General features: G+C 37.9%; 1 protein-coding gene across 8 annotated transcripts in view; it reads left to right on the plus strand.

The window, feature by feature from the left end:
• Window positions 1-22,899, plus strand: part of NEBL (nebulette) — a 310,491-nt gene that overhangs the window by 221,316 nt on the left and 66,276 nt on the right. For 6 of the 8 annotated variants that reach the window (XM_074358285.1, XM_010947775.3, XM_074358287.1 and 3 more), the window contains 5 exons: window positions 280-384; window positions 2,544-2,654; window positions 8,421-8,531; window positions 18,185-18,286; window positions 19,500-19,601. The exons of the other annotated variants lie outside the window; for them this stretch is intronic. In XM_074358285.1, the coding sequence (XP_074214386.1) occupies window positions 280-384; window positions 2,544-2,654; window positions 8,421-8,531; window positions 18,185-18,286; window positions 19,500-19,601 (531 nt within the window). The remainder of the gene's footprint in view (window positions 1-279; window positions 385-2,543; window positions 2,655-8,420; window positions 8,532-18,184; window positions 18,287-19,499; window positions 19,602-22,899) is intronic. 8 annotated transcript variants of the gene reach the window in all.

Below are 22,899 nucleotides of genomic sequence, written 5' to 3' on the forward strand. Positions count from 1 at the left end.
AAGCTGGGCAAACAGGACCCTTGGTCAATGTGGGGCCAACACGCATGATCCTTGATGAAATAACTGGACCCTCGTTTATCTAAAGAACAGCCTTTTCCTTGCTGTCCCTCGTCACCTTTGCAGTGCTGGGCTGGGTGTTAGTTTGATTTGGCTTGTTCTGAGCGTCACTCTACATTTGAGTATCTACTTCAGAAAACAGACTTTCTCAGCTTAATTCTTCTGTTCAAAAAAGAGCATTAAGATTGTTTTTCTCCTTATAGAAATTGTTCTCTCTTTTAGATCCATTACAAAGAAGAGTATAAAAAGTCTAAGGGCAAGTGTACATTTGTGACTGACACACCTATGCTAAACCATGTAAAACATATTGGCGCTTTTATTTCTGAGGTAAGGTGACAAAACTTGCAAAATGGCTTGCATTTTCTTTTTCTATTTATGTAGATAAAAGTCTGTGCATTAAAGTTGAAGAGTAATATTTTTGGTAACACCACTGAATGTTGGTAATATCTGTATAACTAGGTAATTCTATGCACTATGTCAGTAACTCATGTAAACTGACTCATGTTATCTGTGGTTGATATGTTTTATTAAATGTTTATTTTGACTCTAATCTTTTCTTATTTACATAAAGTTACTCTTTTTTTTTTTTAATAAGGGGGGGTAATTAGGTTTTTTTACTTATTTTTGATGGAGGTGCTGGATTTTGAACCCAGGACCTTGTGCAGGCTAGGCATGTACTCTACCACTGAGCTACACCCTCCCCCTACATCAAGTTACTCTTAAAAAGGGATATTTTTATTCAGTAAGTAGAAAGTACTGGTAACACGTTTTAGAATTCCCATTATTTATTAACACATTTAGTAGACATAAAAGTTTGAATATCATTTTGAAAATAAATACAACTTACCAGCAGACTCCATACAATGTGGTATCTTTGGTAAGCAACTTTAAATCAATTTAAACTATTTTTAAGTAGGATCAGTTCAACAGCAATACCTATTATGAAACTACAGAGTGGGAAAGGCACTACATTCATTTTCCAGCTGAAAAATCATACAGCCTCTTTCTAAGAGCATTTAAAACTGCAATATATGTTGTGTGATAAAGCACAGTGTTAACAGTGATTTCTGTGATGAGGCATTGCTGGAGTCCACGAATTGATCACTTTGAAGAGAGAAACTTGAAAAGAAGATGAATTAAATAGTGTTGTCAGTGACTGACCTCTAGTGTTTTGTTAAGTTATGTTGGAAAAAGATCAGTGTGATTTTTCTCAGGATTATTTCTGCCAACATGAAAGTATTCTGAGGAAAATTGGTAAATTTTCTCTCAGGTACCAAAATCCAAAGAGTTGTGGGAACACAAGTCTTAACAGAGACTGTGTACTCAATAAATCAACACCCAGATCTAGCCCCAAGTGGGAGTAATCTCAGGGGCTTGTTGACAGAGTGAGGAAAAACATGGTTTTGTTTATTTGTGTTAGTTATTATTTCTCCTGTGCAAAGAAATGCTTGGTGTTTTTAATTATTAATTGATTCCTTCTCCTGAAGGAGTCAGCTGCAGAGTAAAAAAAAAAAAAAAAAGAAAGAGGGCAATCTGTTATGTTCCTTTGAACCTGATCTTCCCATGAGGAAATAGTGAATGAGTGTTTCTCTTTATGAGTAATGATTGAGGTCAATTAGAGGCAGTGCAGATTGGACGTGGGAAGTTGCAAAAAAGCCCCCCCTCCTCACCCTGCCATTATGGTGGAAGGAGTTCAGAAGACTTGAATAAAGGAACTCTGTCCTTTGCATTCAGGTTCTAGACTATAAATTCTAATGACTTGTATTTTCTGGAATAACTCAATTGTCTCATTATTCTCAGATTCTTCCTTGCTGATCAAACATGAAACTGTCAATACACACAGATTTACTTTTAGAAATGTGCGTGGGTTTAAATAGAAAAAATAGTCTTTCTTTTTAAACCAAATTGATTTAATTAAATATTTTAATTTGGAGTATAATTGACATATAGTATTATATTCAGTTCCGGTGTACAGTGTATATGATTTGATATTTGTATGCACTGTGACATGATCACCATGGTAAGTCTGGTTACCATCTGTCACTGTACAAAGTCACACATTTTTTTCTTTTTTCCTTGTGATGAGTACTTTGAAGGTTTACTCTCTTGGCAACTTTCAGATATGCAGTACAGTATTATCAACTGTAGTCACCGTGCTGGACATTTTGTCCCCATGTATTTTTTTCATAGCTGCAAGTTTGTGCCTCTTGGCTTCCTTCACCCGTTTTGCCCATCCCCCAACCACCCGTTCCCAGTCGTTATTTTCTTGCATGTTTCTTTTGAAAAGGTTTTGCGGTGATAAATTGGATTTATTTATCTTTCTTCAGATATGTTTATCAGCTTCAGTGTCTAAGATTAAAATGGTCTTCATATTTTTAAATTCATTCTCTTTCTGAAGAAAGTATTCTTTATTCTCTTTCAATATTCACAGTAAAAAAAGAAACAAGAAATATTTATTTTTTTTCTTTTCTTTCCCCCTCCACCAGGCAAAATACAAGGGCACCATTAAGGCGGACCTTTCCAATTCTCTTTATAAGCAGATGCCAGCCACAATTGACAGTGTCTTTGCAAGAGAAGTTACGCAGCTGCAGAGTGAGGTGTGATTTCCCTAAATTATTATATAATTGTGTACATCAAACATACACCTAATACAAATTATTGAGTACTTTTAAAAGAACTGTTTAACTTAGATGTTAAATATGGAGTGAAAAGTTGGAAGCAGCTGATTCCTGTGTTGTCAGCAGCCACTGGTGGAGTCACGGATAATGAAGAGGACCTGCAACTGTGTTAGTTACATCATGTTTCTTCCTAGTCCCATTTGCCACTGTTAATAAAGCAATTTTTAATCTTATTTAGGCAGTTTACTTTCATTACAACCTTACAGCAGACATTAAACTAGTCCTTGATTTAACTTGTGATCTCTAAGTGGAGAACATTCCAGTAGCTTATTAAAAGTCACATAAAGACTTAATGGTTAAATTTAGGATCTGCAGATCTGGGCTCCATCAGCTAGACAAATGGTTCCTGAATTTCTTTTCCGTGGATGGTGTTTTTCATTTAGAATATCTCAGGCTACCAAAAAAAGCCTCCATCAGGTGGAAATGGCCATTTTAGCTGTTGCAAGTTGCAGATGCGCTTGAGAACTGTCATCATGTAAACTCATTTTGAATCCCCAAGAGTTTAGGAGTAATTTTCCCTTTATAGTACAGCAACACAGAAGAAATCCTTAGTGCATTTAATCTATTTCTTAAAACAGAATTTTAAAATAGAATCTTTTCGCATCTTTTCTCACTCATTGCTTTGTCTTCTTCACAGCACAATCTGAATTTTTTTTGTTGTTGTTACTTTATTAGTCCCTAGGAGAGCAGGGATCTCCTGTCTTGTTCCCTGCCCCACCTTATGCTTAGAACAGCCTGTGGAGCACAGAGAGTATTCAGTAAATACTTGTACAATGGATTTTTGTTCAATTTATTGATTTCCTTTTTAAGGAAATATTTCCTTGTACCTGGTTTATATTTTTCAGGCTACATTTTTGGTTAATAATAATAGCAAACACATAGAAATGCTTAACTTTGTGTCAGGTTCTGTTCTGTGCATTTCCCATATATTTATATCATTTAATCCTCACAACTCCATGAGATAGTCTCACTTTGGAGATGTGGAAACTGAAGCACAGAGAGGTTAAGTAACTTGCCCAAGGTCACACAGCTAATAAATGGCAGAGCCAGCACATAAACATGGATAGACTGGCTCCAGAGTCTGGATTGTTAACTATACACTGTACTACCTCTTTCTTACTATTTCTACCCCTCTTTTTCTTATTTAACAGGTTTACTTCTTTCTCCAGAATCTTTTTACTTTTAAGTAGAAGATACCTAGATAATTTTAAAATAGCCTGAAAATAGATTACTCTTGAGCAATGCCAAGTATAGTTATCCTTTGCAGAACATCTTTAAGTACTTCATTATCACAAATTTAAATGTCCACTGTGTACCCAGCTTAGCAGTAAGCTAATCTCAGCTGTGCAACATGAGGCTAAAAATACATGTCAGGGTTCTGCATGGCTGAACATGACTAATATGCCCCCTTTTTCCCCTGCCAAATGCTGGTCATCCAGCCATTTGCTGATAACATGGACAAATTTATAAAGCAAATAATGACAGCACAACACTTGTTTGACAACATTTGTGCAACAATGAGAACAATAAGCAGCAATTATGCAATGCAGAAAAGAAACAGTCTTTGTTTTTACACTTGGTTGGGAAGGTAACATTTTCAGATGTTTACAACCTCTGTTGCTTTGGAATCACGCAACTTTTTTCCACATTTTTATGGCATAAGCGCATCTATAGTACACAAATATGTGCACGTAGAACTTGACATGAAAAATAATCCATATTGTGTATCTTGGAACCTATCTCTTTTTTTCCAGAATAGGTTGCACTCACATTGTTAACATAGGCATCATAGCACGGTAGAATGTGCACCCTAGGAAAGAGATATAGGTGTTCCCAAGGGGCTGCTCTGCCCGGTGTAGTGAGTAGTCATTGAACTTGTTAGAAAGGAAAGACCTGGATTCCAAAGAAGGTGCCTGTTTCAAAGATTTATGTAATTGTAATAACGTTCCTTTAGACTTACATAAATCAATTTTATTTTTGTTAAAATTGCAATTCTCAGAGCTTATCTGGTAATAAGACAGGCAAGAAACCAGGACTATTTGACAGCATCTGTGATAATTAAAGAACTAACCTTTTACTGTGTCCAAATAGTATTAGATTTGGGGCGGCCTGAATTAGAGTATTAGACAAATTCTGAAATTAACCACGTTCCAGGTTCTAATGAAAAGCATCCTAAACTTTTCACATTGGAACAAAATATTATCTTAAAATCAATTTGTCAACATTCTCAGAAGCTTACATTTGAACTTGAGTGATGAGGTGAAGTTAGCTTAGGTTAATACTCCATGTGGAAAATGACCAATAGGAAAAAAGGCCTTAAAAAAAAAGAGAGAGAGAGAGACAGACAGACAGACGTGGAGATTTTAGGAGGCCATTCGTAGATATCCCCCATTAAAAATTTTAAAAACAAAGATCACAAGGAAAGCTTCTGGAAGCTTCTGGAAATGGATGAGCTGTGCCATAAAGGAGTGAGGCCCTTCATACCAGGGCTGTTTCATGCAGAGGCTAAATAATCCCTTATCCCACAAGTGATACAGGCTACTCAGGCATCTGAACTGAGGAGATTTATGAGAGCTTATGTTTTTATCTGTAGTGGCCACAAGGTCCAGTTTCAGGAGCTTCAGAGGATCTGTCTTATGGGATTAAAAGCACAAGTACCTATATAGTAGTTATGAAATATACTGTCAATCAGAAATTTATGTACATCTTACCTATGTATGTGAGATATATAAGATCAGCCATATAAGATAAATATATATGTTACTTGCATAAACATTTATATATAATTTATACAAGACTGTTGCAAGTATCTTCCAACGTCAGTGCCCTGGCATCCTTAATTCACAGGGTGTGAAGAAAACAGTATTAATCTAGGGAAACGCCACACAATAGTGACGAATCCCAAGAAACCAAATTTATCAGATAATTGATTAGCTTGCCATAAATTCCCATTAGCTATTTTCAGGATGAACATTAATCCGATAAATTAAAGTTCAGCTGCCTCCCATTTGATGTAATCTTAATTCTAAAGTGGTGCTTAGTAGCAGCTATAAATGAAATGACTATTTTAATGCCGCAAGCAGAGAATTACATCGCCTTTTTAAGAAAAAAGTGCCTTTTAAAATTGTGCTCGATGACTCACCGCTTCTGTGATAGCCCACAAAATGATCAGCTGCACTGGTTATGCTTATAAGGTCACAAGTACCATAGTTCGAAAATACAAAATGAACCAGGCATCCAGCAAAAAAGTGACAGGCACACGCTAGTTCTTTTTACTTATAACAAATCTTACAGAAGTTTTTTTCTTGACAGAGGAGTCTTGGCCAACATTAAATTCCTCCTCCCCCCACCAAGTTATAATGTGGAGTGTAATGGAACTGAGATAATGGGCTTTCTCAGCCTGAATGGAGGCTCTTAATGGGTTTCTTGTTTAACATAATTAATTGGTGAAAATTTAAAACATATTTTCATCAGAATTAGATATCCTGATGGACTAAATCAATGGGCAGACTCTAGCAAGATGAATGGTCCCTGGAATCATGGGAGATGCTGCCTTGAAGTTGTAATAATTAGCCAGATGTGGAAACAGGGCTGAGCAGGAGTGAACATGACTTAAGGGCATTGGTTGACAGAAATCTCAACATAGTAATCAGAAGGAAAATGGTGTGATCTGTGGATGCATTAATAGTACGCAGCACAGGAGAGACGATAACCTGTTAAACTGAACGGTTCTAATTAGGATGGGTCAGGCTGTATCTGAAATATTGTGGACACCTTAAGAAGGAGGTGGAAGGAAGAGTTGGAATTTGTACTTTGGGGAGCGTTTAGAGAGTGTAGGGGGTCAGTGCCTAGGTCCAGGCAGACTGTCCAGAGGAACAGAAGTCATTGACAGCTGTGTTCCCACGTCTGGAATTCTGTCCTGTGAACTAGGCTGTTTCCTTACGGCCAAATGGATGCAGCTATGGGGGCATAGATTTGGGTTTCATTAAAGGAGGAACTTTGCACCAGAACTTGCAAAATTTAGAGACTGTGATGGCCGGGTTGAGTTCTCCTTCAGTGGAAATTTTCAAGAAAAACTCAGTGGGGGAGCCAGAGAAGGGATTGATACATTGGTCATTGTCCTAGGTGGCTTTCCTTTTTTATGGTAAGATTGGATGATTTTATTTTAAAAAATTATTTTTATAATTATTACTTTAATCCTTCAGGAATACAGATGATCTAAGTTAACTGGGTGGTTAATTCTATTTATTAAAGTCTGTAAGGACTTCAAATTCATGGGAAAGTTTAATAAACTCATCTGTTCATTCATTCACAAAACATTTATTGCATTTCTGTTCTGTGTCATTCACTGTGACTGGCACAGGATATTAAAAGATGTGTAAGATATAGAAATAGCTCTCAAGGAGCTCATATTGGTAAAAATGTTTTCCTTAAGTTTAACTGTATTCTTTCATTCAAAATTAGATCTTGTTTTGTTTTTGGTGAACACTGTTCTAGTTTTTCTTTTTAATTTCCTTTATTCTGTGCCAAGTAATTCCAACTTCATTGATTATCTTCTTCTTATTTAAACATTTAATATATATTTTAAATTAACTTTTAGAAAGCTCATTCAGTTATTCTTCTTTTATTCTCATTCATTTAGTTATTCACTCACTCATGTAGTCACTAATGGAGCAAATATTTATTGCAGTTTCCTTTGTGTCAGGCACTATTCTGGGTTCTGAGCATATAGTGAACTAGACAGTTATGTTCTAATTAAGGAAGACAAAAAAATAAATAATTCTATAGAAATTCAACCAAGGCATTAAAACTTGGGAAGGGAATAAATAGGCTACTATGGGAATAGACTAAGAGTAAGGGGATAATTTGCTGTCTTGTGGCTCCTCTTTAATTTCTGACTCCATTGTTGAGTTTGGTTACTTCCACTTCTCCTTTTTTCAAAATATATTTTTATTGACGTATAATCAGTTTACAATGTAGTGTCAGTTTCTGGTGTACAGCACAATGCTTCTGTCATATAGGAATATACAGATATTCGTTTCCATATTCTTTTTCACCATTAGTTGGTTACTTCCACTTCTGAAGCAGTCCTTCTCATCGCTCCTCTCCATCCCCGGGTGGGACAGAGTCAGGGTGGCGACAGTGGGTGGCACTGCCCCTTTCTCTAACACAGAACAAGGCTTGACGTGCCTGAGAATTTTGTTATATCCAAAAGTTAGGGCTTTTGATAAGCTTTATATTATATTATAACTGTGCCTCCATAAAGTCGTAGTGATCAATTAAACAATGAACAATTCACTTTTAAATATCCAATCACTTTCCCAGTTTTGTCATTTGCTTTCCCAAGATTTAAACTGTGAACATTTGTGACCCTAAAACCTCTTGGATTGTGCAATATTTCCCAAAACCATAGTTGAGGTTTAAGCTGGATAAACACAAGTGGGGATTTCAGCGTGTGGGCAGAGACTTTTCACATAAAATGACCAAGAGTTAGAATTAGGAGTTTAAAGGGAAGCACAAAGATGAAAGTCTTCTGTATGTAATCTTGTTATAGAGGCCCAGGCAAATTTGACCATCAATGGTGGTATTCAAATATATAAAATCCTAGCAAAACACTGAAATTTAATTGGTAAGAATTTCACACACCTCTAAATGAAACTAATAATTTTTTGTGTTTTTTTAAAGATTGCCTACAGGCAGAAACACGACGCTGCCAAAGGGATCTCAGATTACGCCCACATGAAGGAGCCCCCCGAGGTCAGACATGCCACGGAGGTCACCAAGCACCAGAGTAACGTAAGGGAGCCATTCCTCATGATTTTCTGCAAAATTGTAGTTTACCCATGTCAGGGCTAATGGGTATGTTGTTGGAGTTTAAATATGGCAACACTCCTATTCACAAAGGACTTGAAAGTTTCTTTTATTCTTCTCTCTCAGTGTTCGGGCAGAAGCATGTCTGAGTTATTGTCAGTGGTCATTAGAACCTTGTGGAAGGCCTTTAGAATGTCAGGCACCTGCAGACCTGAGCACTGGGTTGTAAGCATTTCCTAGAGCCTCCTTGACTTGATGGTGATGCTCCCAGGGTGTCCAGTCTGGACTCTCAGAAGAACTGGGAGAAAGAGTACTGGAAATCAGTGGCCAGGGGAGAATGGCCCACCAGCGCTAGCGAGCTTGCAGCCCACTGTGGCTTCGTTTGGGATGTGTGTGGCCACACGTCCGACCCAAGAGGAACAGGCGAGCAATAGATGCCTAATGGCTGCCTTAGCTGCAGAAGCCAAGGGAGAGGAGACAGGCCTGTGGAAAACACATTTCTGCTCTGGTTACAAGGAAGCAAGTACATCAAAACTTTCATGAGTTGGCTCAATTACTGCTGCCGTCTTGGGGACCTGGAAGGATAGTTTCTTCCTGAAATTTCAGCAGAAGCTTATTTGTCTCCCTGTCATGACTTATTTGCTTTCTAGAAGGAACATAGGAACTGTTCTTTATGGGTTAGAATCAGTTAAGATAAACAGTTCGCCTTGCTTGGGTCAAGAAAGTCCCTTTCTTGGAAAAGGACCTGAAACGTCACGGCACGCGGGCGCTGTCGCACCCCTGCATGGTGACTTGCCGCCTCTGCGGCCGCAGCGCCCCCGCTGTGCAGTGTCCTTTTGAAGGATGGCGACAACTCCCTGATGCTAAATTGTAATAGATCGATGCTTGAGTATAAACTGAGTGAGGCTTTACATTTTAATCCAAATGTATAAACACATGCCAAAACCAAAAGTGCTTTTGTAGGATGATTTAAGATTGATAAGAGATGAAAAAGTCACATGTCTGTAATTACCAGCAAGTCCATTTTAACAGGATGCTTTATAAGAACTTTTGCTGGCAGAATGACTGTCGCAGTCTTAATAACTACCACTTAGCGAGCACGGCCACACACGAGGAACTGTGCCAAGACTCTGAGCATTTCCAGTGCTCACAGAATCCATGCACTGATTCCCATTTTGTATATAAAAAAAAAAAAAAAAAAAAAGAAATGAGACCAAAGAATCAAACTCCCAAGTCCACTCTTTCTGTTACAGCCTGCTGCCTCCCTCATAAAGGTCACTGGTTATTGGTCAAGATTTTAAATGGAATTTAAGGAATGTAGGGCAGAATAGGTTCTCACCAGAATTCAGATCCGCGGATGCAGTGCACTGCAGAAAAGAAACACCGAGACACTGAGCTCCCACTGTTTGGAGCTGAAGAAACTTTGAATTCCCATAAACACTGTGGGTTTAAAGGGTGGTACTGGTGGTCCGGGAAGGAGGCTGGCATTACCCAGGTCCTCGGGAGGCCTTTTCTAACTCTGTAATTCAATGAAATTCAAATACGGAAGTTCCTTATCATAGAACCGAGGTTATTATTTTAACTCTGCCTTTTCTTTTCAAAGGTCTTTGATTGAGGGATTGGGGGAATAGCGTATAAAGCCCTTTTCTCCTTCATTCAATACTGTGTACTTATGGGAGATGAATGTATTTACTTACACTCCTCTGCCTCCTTGGCTCAACCTTTACATGCAAAGTTTGTACACATAATAGGATTTAGAAAGTGTTTAAGACTATTTACTCAGATTTAAAGTGAGAGTGATATTTGTATCCTATCTGTGAAGTCGTTGATATTCCCTGAGAGTCAAGTCACTTAGAATAATACATTTGTTGTCCCTACGATATGAAATTTAAACGTGGGTCTGGAAAACCACCGGAAAGCAAGTAGGTCTCTTAGTTCAGTAAGTGTGGCTGCAGCATCCCCGTGAAAGACAAAACCGTGTCTCCCGTAAGACTCAAGGGTGATGAGATTCACTCGCAGAGAATTTAACTAATAGAATTACCTTTTCATAATGTGGGGTGTCACTTTGCACTGTGCCTATAAATGACTTCATTTAATTTAAAATAAAACATGTTGTCCCGTGTGCATCTGATTTACCTAGAAACAGTGCATGTCAGCATCTCTGCGTAGCTTTTTATGTTTCCATCAAAACCAATTCAGCTTTCTGATACCTGTTAGAGAACCAAGAGCTTGGGACAATTGTAGTTCAAAGCTTTTTATTTCTCCCTCCTTTCTGGTCAAACTTTTTGTTTTCTTTATTGCATTATCTTTATTAAGTTAGTTGATTGTCTTTAAAAAAATTTTTTTAAATTGAAGATGGTGTTTATAATGTGTTAATTTCTGGTGTCCAGCATAGTGTTACAGTTATACAGATATATACATTCCTTTCCATATTCTTTTTCATTATAGCTTATTACAAGCTATTGAATATAGTTCCCTGTGCTCTACTGTAGGACCTTGCTGTTTATCTGTGTTCAGGCTTTTTATTAGAACATTCATCTGTAGGCCAAATGGAACAATTTTTCTTTCAGAACCTTACTGTCCCTTATGCCTTTGGAGATGTGAATAAACGGGGCATGAAGGGAGGATTCTTTGTGACTGGCCAGCTGAATTTTCACCTCGGAATAACTGAGAGTTCCGAGGGGAAGCGTATTCTGAAGTCAGTAGCCTCTTCTTTCAGCCCTGGATTCAAAGATCATGAAATAGGAAAAAAAAAAAAAAAAAAAGGTTTCTCATAACATCCTGCCCTGTCACATAGGATAGAAAAGGAATTGGGGTTAAAATGCTTGCTCGGCTACATGTTGCCTGGATGACCTTGGACTAGGGACAGAGATCTCCAAAATTGGGCTTTTTCACATGTAAAACTGGGGCAATGCTGTCTACCTCGCGGGGCTCTTGCAAGTGTTAAAAGAGATACGATATGTGAAGGGCCTTGTACAAGAGCCCACCCAGAAAATATTTGTTCTTTCTGGTCCTCCTCCAGTTTTAAAGGGTGATTTAAGAGTTTAGGGTGATATCATAGTTAATTCAAAACAATGAAATGAGCTTAGATTTATGAAAAAGCCAAATCAATATGAAATTTATATTAAGCAGCATTTAGGTCAGAAGGGCATATTCAAAAGGTTCCTGAACCCATTTAACTACCTATCTTGATACTGTAATCAAAAAATGATTAAAAACAGCCAATCTAAGGTTTTCTTTGGTTTTTTTTTTTTTTTTTTTTTTGGTATCTTAAGGAATTTACCCCTGCCAAATTTTTCTAATGTCATTAGAGGAGCTGAGATATTCTATCCTGTGACTTTCCCTAAAGATGGGCTTGAAATGAAAACCCCAGTAACATTATTAATTTTCATCAATCTTATCAGAGGCGTGAAGTCCGATACTTCTAAAGTCAAACAAATTTTAAACTGCCGTTTTAAGTTTTATAAATAATGTTGTCTGCGTAGACTTGTGATGAAATCGGAGTGGTAAACTTTCCCAAAACACCATATTGGTAATCAGTTCAGTGTGTATTAGAAAGAAGTATTCAGCAGGGGAAACCAGAGACTTAATGTTCTTTTCAAGAATGATAAATGTACTTTCTTAACATTAATAAATACTTATCAGGAGACCAAATTTCTATTCCATCAGAAAGTGGAAAAGCTTAAAGATAAATCAATAAAATGATACTGGGAAAACATTTATGTCTCTGTGATTCTCTGATACGACTTACAATAACACTGCTTTTAGAATTTAGCATTGAAATGGGTATATTAGTATTTTGTTCATCTCTAAGGCAGAATAGTTAGTAACATCTATGTTGCTCTCTTTAGAAGATTGTGGTGGTGATAAAATTAAATCACGAATAAGAAGAAGTTAAATCGTGAGTAAGAAAACTTTTACCAACCCTAAAATGCTTTTATAAGCAATGGAAATACTACCACTAAAGACAAACTGTTAGATACAGCTGTATCTTTTACACCATCGTTCAGAAAATTGAAAAAAAATTTTTTTGTTTTCTGATAAATATCAGATTCTGCATTTACTCATATTTAAAAGGTTTATATTTTCTTTTAAAAATAGTATTTACGCTTTAATGATTTAGTTTTCTTTCCTTTTTGTACATGCAGCATGCCCAAACAGAGATAAACCTTATTAAGACAGAATTTTGAGTCCTTGTGCCTATTTGATGATGGCTTGGAGGCTTCTCTTCTGTGGGAATTTATGATAAAAGAATTTCTTGGGAATGACTGAACTGGTGTTTTGAGAGCATAACTAAATACAGGCTACGCTCTTCACTTCTGTCCTGCAAACTTACTCTGTGTAGTTTCTTCTCACCAAGAATCATTTTAACCATCACCAGAGTAGCAACGGGAATAGATGAGTTTGGGGTCAGTTCTGTTTGATTTCTTTGTCTGTCTGCTCACGCTGCCCTGAGCCCCCCAGGTGTCTGTCTATGGCTTCCATCCTGGATGCCATCCCTCAGCTCTCAATCTTTGCATCTCCAAGTGCTTGGATTTTGCCATAAAGACCATCATGGTAGAGGTTTTGCTTGTCTCTAGTTTATTAACTCACCTGTTGAGGAATCTCACTCAAATCACTGTTGTCTAAATGTGACAAGCTTGCGGCAGCATCACTGGGGATCCTTTGCCCAGCTTGTCTGGCTGTACGTGGAGAAGGCAGGCATCCATTTCATTTCCATTTTCAATATCTAATACAGCTTCCTCTTATCGGCCAAGTCCAACCCAGAACAACACAAGGAAGGGGTTTCCGGATGACTAGTTCCAGACTGGGGAGCGAGTGTTTGGAGCCCAGTTGAGTGCAGACTGTCCAACACAACAAGGGTGGGGTGAGGATTTAATAAATGAATGCATGTAAAGTGTTTGGAACAACACCAAGTACGTGGGACCCTCTGCATGAAGGTAGGAAACACGCCTTAGGAAACGAGAGTAGAAAGATGATAAGGGGAGAACGATCTGAGATGAAAAGACAATAAAATGAGGTGAAAGTACCAGCCAAGGGGGAAAGGGAACATGGTGATAAGGAAGAAATTCAATGATAGATTTTGGTAGAATGAAAAACTTAAAAGAAAATTTAACCATAGTTGATTTAAAATATTGTGTTAGTTTCAGGTGAGAGAATTCAAGTCTTTATTGGAGACAATAAAGAACAGATTTGACACTCTGGACAAACATGAAATGGAGGCTGCATTTGGACCTTCTAGAGTCAGTGACAGAAATCCATCTCACACTGGCTCGAGTGAAAAAATGAGAATGTATTGGCTTGTGTCATTGGGAAGTTCAGGCCACCTTCAGGCATGACTGGATCCAGAGACTCCACAGTGTCAGGAGGGCTCTCCTCTCTCCCCGTCTCTTGGCTCTGCTTGCTTCTATGTGCCGATAGGCTCAGTGTAGGTGGTCTCAAGGCAATGGCTGGTATTTCCAAAATTAAGCCATCCTCTCAGCAGCTGATCCTGGAGGAAGGGGCAGAGGCTCCTCTCCCCAGCCTCAGATCCACCCATGACTCTGGCCTTGCTTAGCTGGGCTTCTGCCTTCTATTTAATCATGGTTTCCAAAGGGTTGGGGCATCTGATTGGACAGCTGTCACATGGCCACTCCTGTCACTAGGAAGAAAGGCTGCATTGGAAGCCTCGCCAGATTATGTGGAGTGAGGGAGGGGCAGTTTCCAAACAAAAAATGCTAGGCAGATTTAAAAAAAAATAGCACATGTCCACAACAAAGGAATAATTTAGGGAAATGATCCCGGTACGTGGAAAAGGGCCAGGAAATAAGTTCAGTTGGGGGAAACGAGCGCAGGAGAAAGAGATCAAGAATGTAAAGTGATAATTCTGGGTAAACCTGAGGAAGGAACCAGTCCGTGTTTGAGAAAATATCGTATATGGTTATATACTACTAAAAAGATAAAGTAGTTTATCTTGGGCACAAGGTAAATGTGTAAAAGTTATGATAATAGGATAACTGTTGTATTTTCCCTGTTCAAGACCTGTAGAAGGTAAGGATGAAACTTCATGGAAAGCTGCAGTAAAAGATTTAAAGAAAGGGAGAAATATACCTTCTCCTGGAAACAGAATGAAATATTGTTGAGATATCATTTTTCCCTAAATATTTTGGTAGGTTTAGTGTGATGTCCATTAAAATTCCATTTGTTTCCTTCATGGGACTTAGCAGGATTATTCTGATGTTCATTAGTGAGAAGAACTAGTTTAAAATTAAGAAAAAAATGGAAATAGAAGAATAGTGAAGGGAACTTGGTCTAATGGATGTAAATCCTTATAGTCATACATGTAAGAAATGTGTGAGTGAGGCAGTGAATGTTCAGTCATTAGTAGGGTACCTGGTACATAATAAATGGCCAAAATTGAAAATTATTATTATTATTGTTATTATTTCTCCCCCTCCATCTTCTCTTTCATTCTCTCCTGCACTCTGCTGATATAGTAGGGAAGAAAACATTTAATAAAATGAGGTAAAATCAGTCATTGACCCTTTGGCTTGTACCCATCCTGGGTTGATGATTTTCAGGAATCTCTGTCTTTCTTCTTATTCAAAACAGTTAAAAAAAAAAAAAAAACAAAGAACATCATCTCATCATGAGAAGACTGCCTGGAGAATTGGTGGAGGGGGTGGCTGTCCCTTGTTTCAATACAGTGAGCATGTAGGATTTGAATTATTCAGGAAATAGAAAAATATATACATATATACATTCTTTGACCTTCCGCTGACGCACCTCTCTTCTGTCGTGTAACATTTTTATTCTTCCTCTGTTCTGATGGGCTGCAGGAGGGAGTAAATGCATATTGGGGACATTTGAGAAATGTCAGATGAGCCTCCCTCGGCCCTAAGTCCCAGGTTAGGTGGAGGGAGGGGCGGAGTCCGCTCAGGCCGCCACGTGTCCACACCAGCTGAGCTCAGACATCCTTGCAAAGAGCGAGAATCGGGGTCTTAACTGCCTCCAGTGCCCCTCAACGTAACCCCCGTTCCTTGGACCATCCCCAAGCCCCGAGCTTCTGGAAGGTCTGCCGTGGCCAGGCTCCTGAGCTTTCCTCCTGTGTGGCTCGGTGGTGTCCGCTTGTCTGAATGTGCAGCTCCTGTCAATCTTCATATTTGTGTTGAGTCACATATGCCGGCCTCTAATTTGCAATTTACATGGATGACGGGGCCCTATTCAGAGTCCGGCTCCCGCCGCCTTTGTGCTGCTCACCTCTCTTCATGCAGTCATTAGGCTGAACAGCGTATAATTAGGTAACCCATGTGAGGCGTAGGTTTCTGAAAGGTTGCAGCTCTTTACAAAAACTAAGGGTTTCCATTTTTACCTTCATTCTTTTCTAAACAAAAAGACATTTCCCCCCTATGGCTTTCATCTGAATGTGGTAACTTAGGAACAGTTAGTATGGTAGGTGGGTAATAATTTTGGTTTGTTTGTTTGTTTTCACCTGAGAGTCTGTTTTTGTTTACACCTCTGGCTTGTGTTTAACTCGGTGCAGGCTGAGGTCGACCGGCCAGCATTTGTAGATGAGTGTGTTGCTTTTTGAAAGCAATCGCAATTGGCTGATTTTAAATCCCTAAAGATTTAAAACTCACCCAACAAAATAACTCAGCTTTCCCTTTATTTTTGTTTCTTTTGCTACCGGTGCACACAAAACCTATGGTAAAGCCTATGAAAATAGACGTGGTGAAGAAAACAGACGTTATTGCCAAAATTCTGCTAATTGTATTTAAAGCTGTGTTCACTTATCAGACAGGTTCAGGATTATAAACATAGTTTATAAAATAATCAGTGGTGAAGCCAATGCAAGCTCTTAAATGGAACTGTGTATACATGTTTCATTGAAATAACATAACGTGTTAGGGAGCCTATCGATACATTAATGCATTATCACTTCTTAAACTTGATATTATTTTTGAAAGAAACAAGAATACAAATTTTTTTTAACACCTCAAGTTTCGATTGGAATTGTACAGTTTGTAGCCTTTTCAGACTGGCTTCTTTCATTTGATCTTTTAAGTTTCTTCCATGTCTTTCATGGCTTGATAAATCTTTTTTTTTTTCACTGCATATATATTTTTAAATTTACATATATGTACTGTTCATTGTTTCTAAGGACATTTAGAGCTTTAGCTTTTTAAGCTTACATAGTTATCAAAGGAATAAAGCCAACCACAAAATATGAATTAAACACCTCAAGTTTCAAAGGAAAATAAGATACATTGAGATTATCCAGAACACGGAATCACAGTGGTCAACTGCAGAATTCATTAAAACACAGATTCTTGGGCCCTATTTACGAAAATTCTATTGCAGAGGACGAGGGGTGGACCTCAGGAATCTAAAGTTTTAATAAGTGACCCAGCAAGTTTGCAGGCGGCATTAGGAATCCTTGTTTTATATAAATGCAATTTATTGTGCATTTCGTATAAATGTTCAGTTGTACATTTCTGTGTTCTACCTTTTATGCCTTGAAAAAGTGTAAGTAGGTTCTAAGAATGACTTTCACTACACCCTTTGAATTAAAAATTTAGTAGAACCTAGTGTAGTGGATGAGTCAACTACCCACCAGAGAATTTGTCAAATAGAACTCCACATGGCAAATAGATATTCCTTCAGCTCATGACTGATCTTAGGAAACAGAGAAGCAGACAGACTGGAGAGATGTTGTGATGCTGCTCACCAGGCGTTACATGAGTTTGCTTCTGGTGTCTCCTCCCATTGGTCAATCAAGTTCATCTAACCAGCTGCTATCACCTGAAGCACATTTGGCAAAATTTATATGTATATATTTTTCTCTTTAAACCTCCATTTCCCACACTTTGATTTGATTGCATCTAATGTGCATTCAGAGGATGAATATTCCTTACCATAAATCTTTTTATTTCTGGAGGATCAAGTCACTGCAATGATATTTACTAGAATCAACTATCGGCACCTAAGACTGGGCCTCCCAGCTGTGAGCATTTGAAGCAATCAGAAAAGGAAGAGAAAGGTGTGGTTGGGAGGGTGAAAGTTGGAGAGTTCCAAAATTTCACACACCCTCATCCCAGGAAGTGACTTTCCTATACTCGTGGGCTGGGGCTTATCCTGTATCTGCTGGGTTCAAGACTGTGGGATGGGTAGGTTAACACTCTTGATAAGGATATTCTGTGTATGATTACACACATATACACTTACAAAGAATGACATGCTTATGAGGGTGGTATATATAAAATCTCGTAAGACTGGTTTTTTTGAGGGGGCAGTAATTAGTTGTTTGGTTTGTTTATTTATTTAATGGAGGTACTTGAACCCAGGACCTTGTACATGCTAAGCACTGTGCTCTATCACTGAGCTATCCCCTCCCCACTACGATTGGTTCTGAGTCAAGGTCTTGGTGTCATATTTCTTATGTTGTAAAAATTCAGTTCATATGCAGTGAGGCATCAGCATAGTAAAAAGAGAATATATCTATCCCAGGCAATGTTGCACATAAATTTTTTTTTTTAAAAGTGTATTCATTGGGCTTTCTAAAATGATTATGGCAAGGATAAATAATGATATGGACAGCAAGGCTAGCAACTGCATGAATTTACTCTTTTTTTTTCAATTAAAACTGTCTCTTTGATCAGATTTTTTACAGAAAGGACGTGCAGGACACCCACACGTATAAGGCGGGGCTTGACAGACCAGACATCAAGATGGCGACGCAGAACAGCAAGATCATAAGCAGTGTAATCTCTCTTTCTTATCTTATCTTATTCTTGCAGGAGACGAAGCATGGCTTTGGTATTTGGATGGTTAATTTAGTTAGTGAAATTAATTAATTTGAATTAATGACATCTCAGGTTTTTTATTTGATTTATCTGTGTGACTATGCAGATTATTTGGGTATGCACAGAAACTGCCCAAACTCAGCTTGATTATGGATTTTGTTATCCTACTTTTAAAGAAATAAATACCATTCATATAAGGTGTCAGATAACATTCAAATATCTCAGCCTGAAAGTCAAGTTTGTCCATCATCTGGTCTCATATTATTTCTTACTCTGTCCCAAAGGACTTCACTTGGCTCTATTTCCACCTTTTTTTTTTTTTTTAACTTTTTTTTATTGAGTTATAGTCATTTTACAATGTTGTGTCAAATTCCAGTGTAGAGCACAATTTTTCAGTTACACATGAACATACGCATATTCATTGTCACATTTTTTTCTCTGTGAGCTACCACAAGATCTTGTGTATATTTCCCTATGCTATACAGTATAATCTTGTTTATCTATTCTGCATTTGCCTGTCAGTATCTACAAATTTTGAACTCCCAGTCTGTCCCTTCCCATCCCCATCCTTTGGCAGTGTTTCCACCTTTGCTGTTAACTGTGCAGATCCTCTTCAGCTGACATTTTCCTATACATCAGAGCTGTTTTATTTTCTCTGAGACCTCCTTCTTGGTTAACACCATCTTACTTAAACATACTATACATCTGGTTAAAAATGATAACTTACCTTGAACCAATTATTCACGTAACATAAGCTCTACTCCCCTTAAACAAAGTCAATAACTATTCACTAAATTCAACCGCATGTTAACCAAACAGGGTTAGATCAGTTCCTAAGACTGAACAGAGCCATAAGATTTATCTATATATGTAGCATGCAGGGTCTCAGTGATCTAAAATTTTCTCCTGGAAAACATAAACACAATGATGATGATGACTGTACACATAGACTCAAACTTAGTAATTATTTTACTACAAAAAGTTGTTTATTTAAATAATCACACTATAAAATCAGTTTCAGCTTAGTGGTCAGCATTTTAGTATTTGGTGAGTTGTAAGGAATTTTTTTTTTATAGATCGAGGGTCTGTTATATTATATTTTGGCTATTGTCAATGCAATTTTTCATTGGCAAGTGGAAATATCTAACATACTCTTATTTATTCATTTTAGGCTGAATACAAGAAAGGACAAGGAGTAATGAACAAAGAGCCTGCTGTAATTGGAAGACCAGATTTTGAACATGCTGTGGAAGCTTCTAAACTTTCTAGTCAAGTAAGACTCTAGTGATGATTCCACAATGATTTTATTGAGAGATTTTGTTTCCAGCAGTACTGAAAAATATTTTATTTTAGATAATATCTTTAATTGCAAGAATAGGCAGCGATAATGTTTCTGTAGCCATGTCAGATAGGATTACAAAAATTGTAAATTTCAGTAAGGGATAAAATAAGTCTAATTTTAAGCATAAAATGAAGTTTTCTTTTCTCCTGGCTCAAGTCCTAACCTTTTCCAGTGAGTTCAGCCATGCTGTCACATTTCCTAGGATTTCTAGAATTTAGCCGTAGTCCTATTAATTAGATTAGATTAGTAATTAAATCGCTACCTATACACACATATACACAACTTCTGACTTAGTAAGAAAAATAGCAATATTCTCCATTTTAAATGCTTTCATCACAAAGTAAAAAAGAGGTGATGTTAATGAAGAAAACATTGAAATCATTAAAAAAGAAATCTGAAAAAGTGTAAAAACATGCCATAATTTTGGCTAAACGTCTCAACAGATAAAAATTTTCAGTTCTCCCAAAATTAATATATAAATGTCATGCAATTTCAATTAGAATCCAACCGTTCTCTTTTTTAAGTATGGATAAACGATCTTAGAGTTTTAATGGAAAGGAAGTGCTTGAGAATAGCCTTTAAAAGTATGAAAGTGAAGGAGAACTTAAACTATGAGTCACCACAACATGGTATAAAACCAATGAAATTAAATCAATATGGGATCGGTATAGTAAGAAATAAAATAATCAGTAGGCTAGAACAGGGAATCCTGAAATAGGTTCCAGTGTGTATGAGAATTTAATATACAATGAAAGTGTTGGTTTAAGTCAGTGGGAAAAAGTGGGGCTCGTTAATAGATGTTGCTGACATAGCTGGCCATCCATCAGGACAAAAAAAAAAATTGGACCGGAATCTTAAACCATCTACAGAATGAATTCCAGATGGATTAAAGATGTAAATGTAAACAATAAAATAATTTAAAAATCCTAAAAGAAAATCCAGAAGACTGTATATACCACATAGGGGTAACAGAGTTGTTCTTAAACAAAACTGGAGATCCAGAAGCTATAAAAGAGTAGTCATGCTTGACTAAGCAAAAATTTAAAACTCTTGTTGGAAAAAGATGTAACATTTGCAAAGTCAACTGTAATGACAACGAACAGTAGTTTGTATGCACTGATAGTATTTTCAGCTTTGAAAATGTCCCTTGCTCAAGTTGCAAAAGTCTTGCAACTATAACTGAAGAACGTAAAATGATGTCTGAGCAAATAAGAAGACCTACTATGTTCTTAGCTTGGGAGGGTCTGCAAAGGGCCATGACTCCTCCAAGCTCTTCTCAGTCCAGGGAACACTCGTTGAAGAGCTGGGGATGTTGGCACACACCTGGCAGCTCTCCTGGCATCAGTTTAGGTTCCTGACTTATGATTTCAGCCTTTTCTGGGGGCAGAGAGTTCCCATTGGTTGTATAGAAGCAGTGGCAGGCGCCTGCAACGCATTGCGGTTCGGCTGAGTAGTTAGGAAAATGGGTGGTGCAGCCGGGCTGCCTGAGAACAGCTCCTGGTTCTGCCACTGGCCCGGGAGTGACTTTGAACAAATGGCATAATTTCTCCCTCCCTCAATAGCTTTTAGATCACTTTGATCCACAGTCAGCAGGAACTGAAGCCTATGGACATGTGGTGTTGGGTTGTTGTTTACTTTTCATTTTCACCGATAATTAAGTGTCCTTATCCAGTTTTCCGTTTCTTCCCCAGCCTTTGTTTCTGTGGCTGTGCTGAAAAGCTTTGTGCAGGGGCTGTTTTTTTTATTCCTGTTTTTCTGGCACTTTGTGAATCTGATACATGAGTGATGTCATGAAGCCCAGCATCCCTCGTGGTGAAAGCTTTGAACTACTGAGTTTGGAGTCAGGCTTTGGACCATTAAACCCCAGCCCTGCTCAGGTGCAGTTATGAGGAACCAGGTTAAGCTGTGTTTGAACAGTTCCAGTGTTTTCTCCAAGAGTGGGCCTCTGAAAATCCTTCTGGGTCTGTTAAAATTCCTCATAAAACTTTCAGGAATTTCATCTTATATACCGAACCTGTTTTTAAATAAAAATTAGTAAAAAGCAAAAGTTGGTAGTCATCAGGACCATTAAATATGGTATTCATAGTGTGGATCAAGTCAGTCTGAGGTGTAAATCACTTTTCATTTGTTTCCAAAGTGATTGATTTATGCAGAAGGGGTAACATGCAGCCTTAAAACCACAGCGATGTCACCCAACCCTTATTTCTTCTTGTCTCAAATGATCTTAAAACTGGAAGGAAGATACTTTGTTCCATGGTGGGGTCACCAGTTGTGATGAAAGGAAAGCATTGCCCTGATCCCTTAGGAAATGCGAGTGTGCTGAGCAGGTAGACACTGAGATGTGTGAACGAACCGTGGGTTGAAAGTAAGGTAGAGTGTTCAATGTGAACATGTAGTCAGAAGGTGGGCTAGGGGACCTGTTTAAAATCTATACGACTATGTGGATGGATTGCATTGAGGAGGGGTTCTTTCATTGAAAAACTGTACATTTATTCCATTGGTGATGTTGTCCCTGATTTCAAGACAAAATAATTGTTTAAAAATTAGAGTTTTTCTTGTTTCAGAGAGGCCTTGCCAACTCATTAGAATAAAGGAGATTTTGCTTGAATCTATAAGGCCACGTGACTATCAAAAAGTTACCATTAGCCAGTGCAACCACAACAGAAAATGTTGCCTGTGAACCATCTTGCAATATTTTCCAAATGTATTCCCACCAGGGTCTTGGCTAGCTCCCTCCCACAGGTACCTGGTTTGTGTCCCTGGGGGCAGACCATCACCCGATACACACTCGATTAAGAGAGCTAATGTGAGCCATTCCAAGACTGCTTTTTTGTAAAGCTTCTGCAAGGCGGGGTCTTAGGATGTACGAATAAAGGTGCATTCTGAATGTGGTAAGAAAACAGACTGTGTTAAGAATCATGATACAATAAAAATATTATGAGAGGACACAACAGCCTACTTTTGCTTTTGAGGCTTCTTTTCCTGGCTACGGGAATCAAAGCAGATGTGAAATGAGATGAGTTATTTTTGGTTTATTTTTGTAAAGAACTTGTATCTGTATTCCAGTTACTTATCATAACATACACTCACATATTTCTCTATTCATGAAGAAAAACAGTTCTGCAGGATAAGTTGATAATCCGGATCTTTTTGGTTGCCTTAAGACTACTTAAAAAAATCCACAGTGAAGATTGGAGGTGGTTCTGTCGTTGAATACAACTGTGTTGTT

This window comes from Camelus bactrianus, chromosome 35 (genome assembly GCF_048773025.1).
Source record: "Camelus bactrianus isolate YW-2024 breed Bactrian camel chromosome 35, ASM4877302v1, whole genome shotgun sequence".
NCBI lineage: Eukaryota > Metazoa > Chordata > Mammalia > Artiodactyla > Camelidae > Camelus > Camelus bactrianus.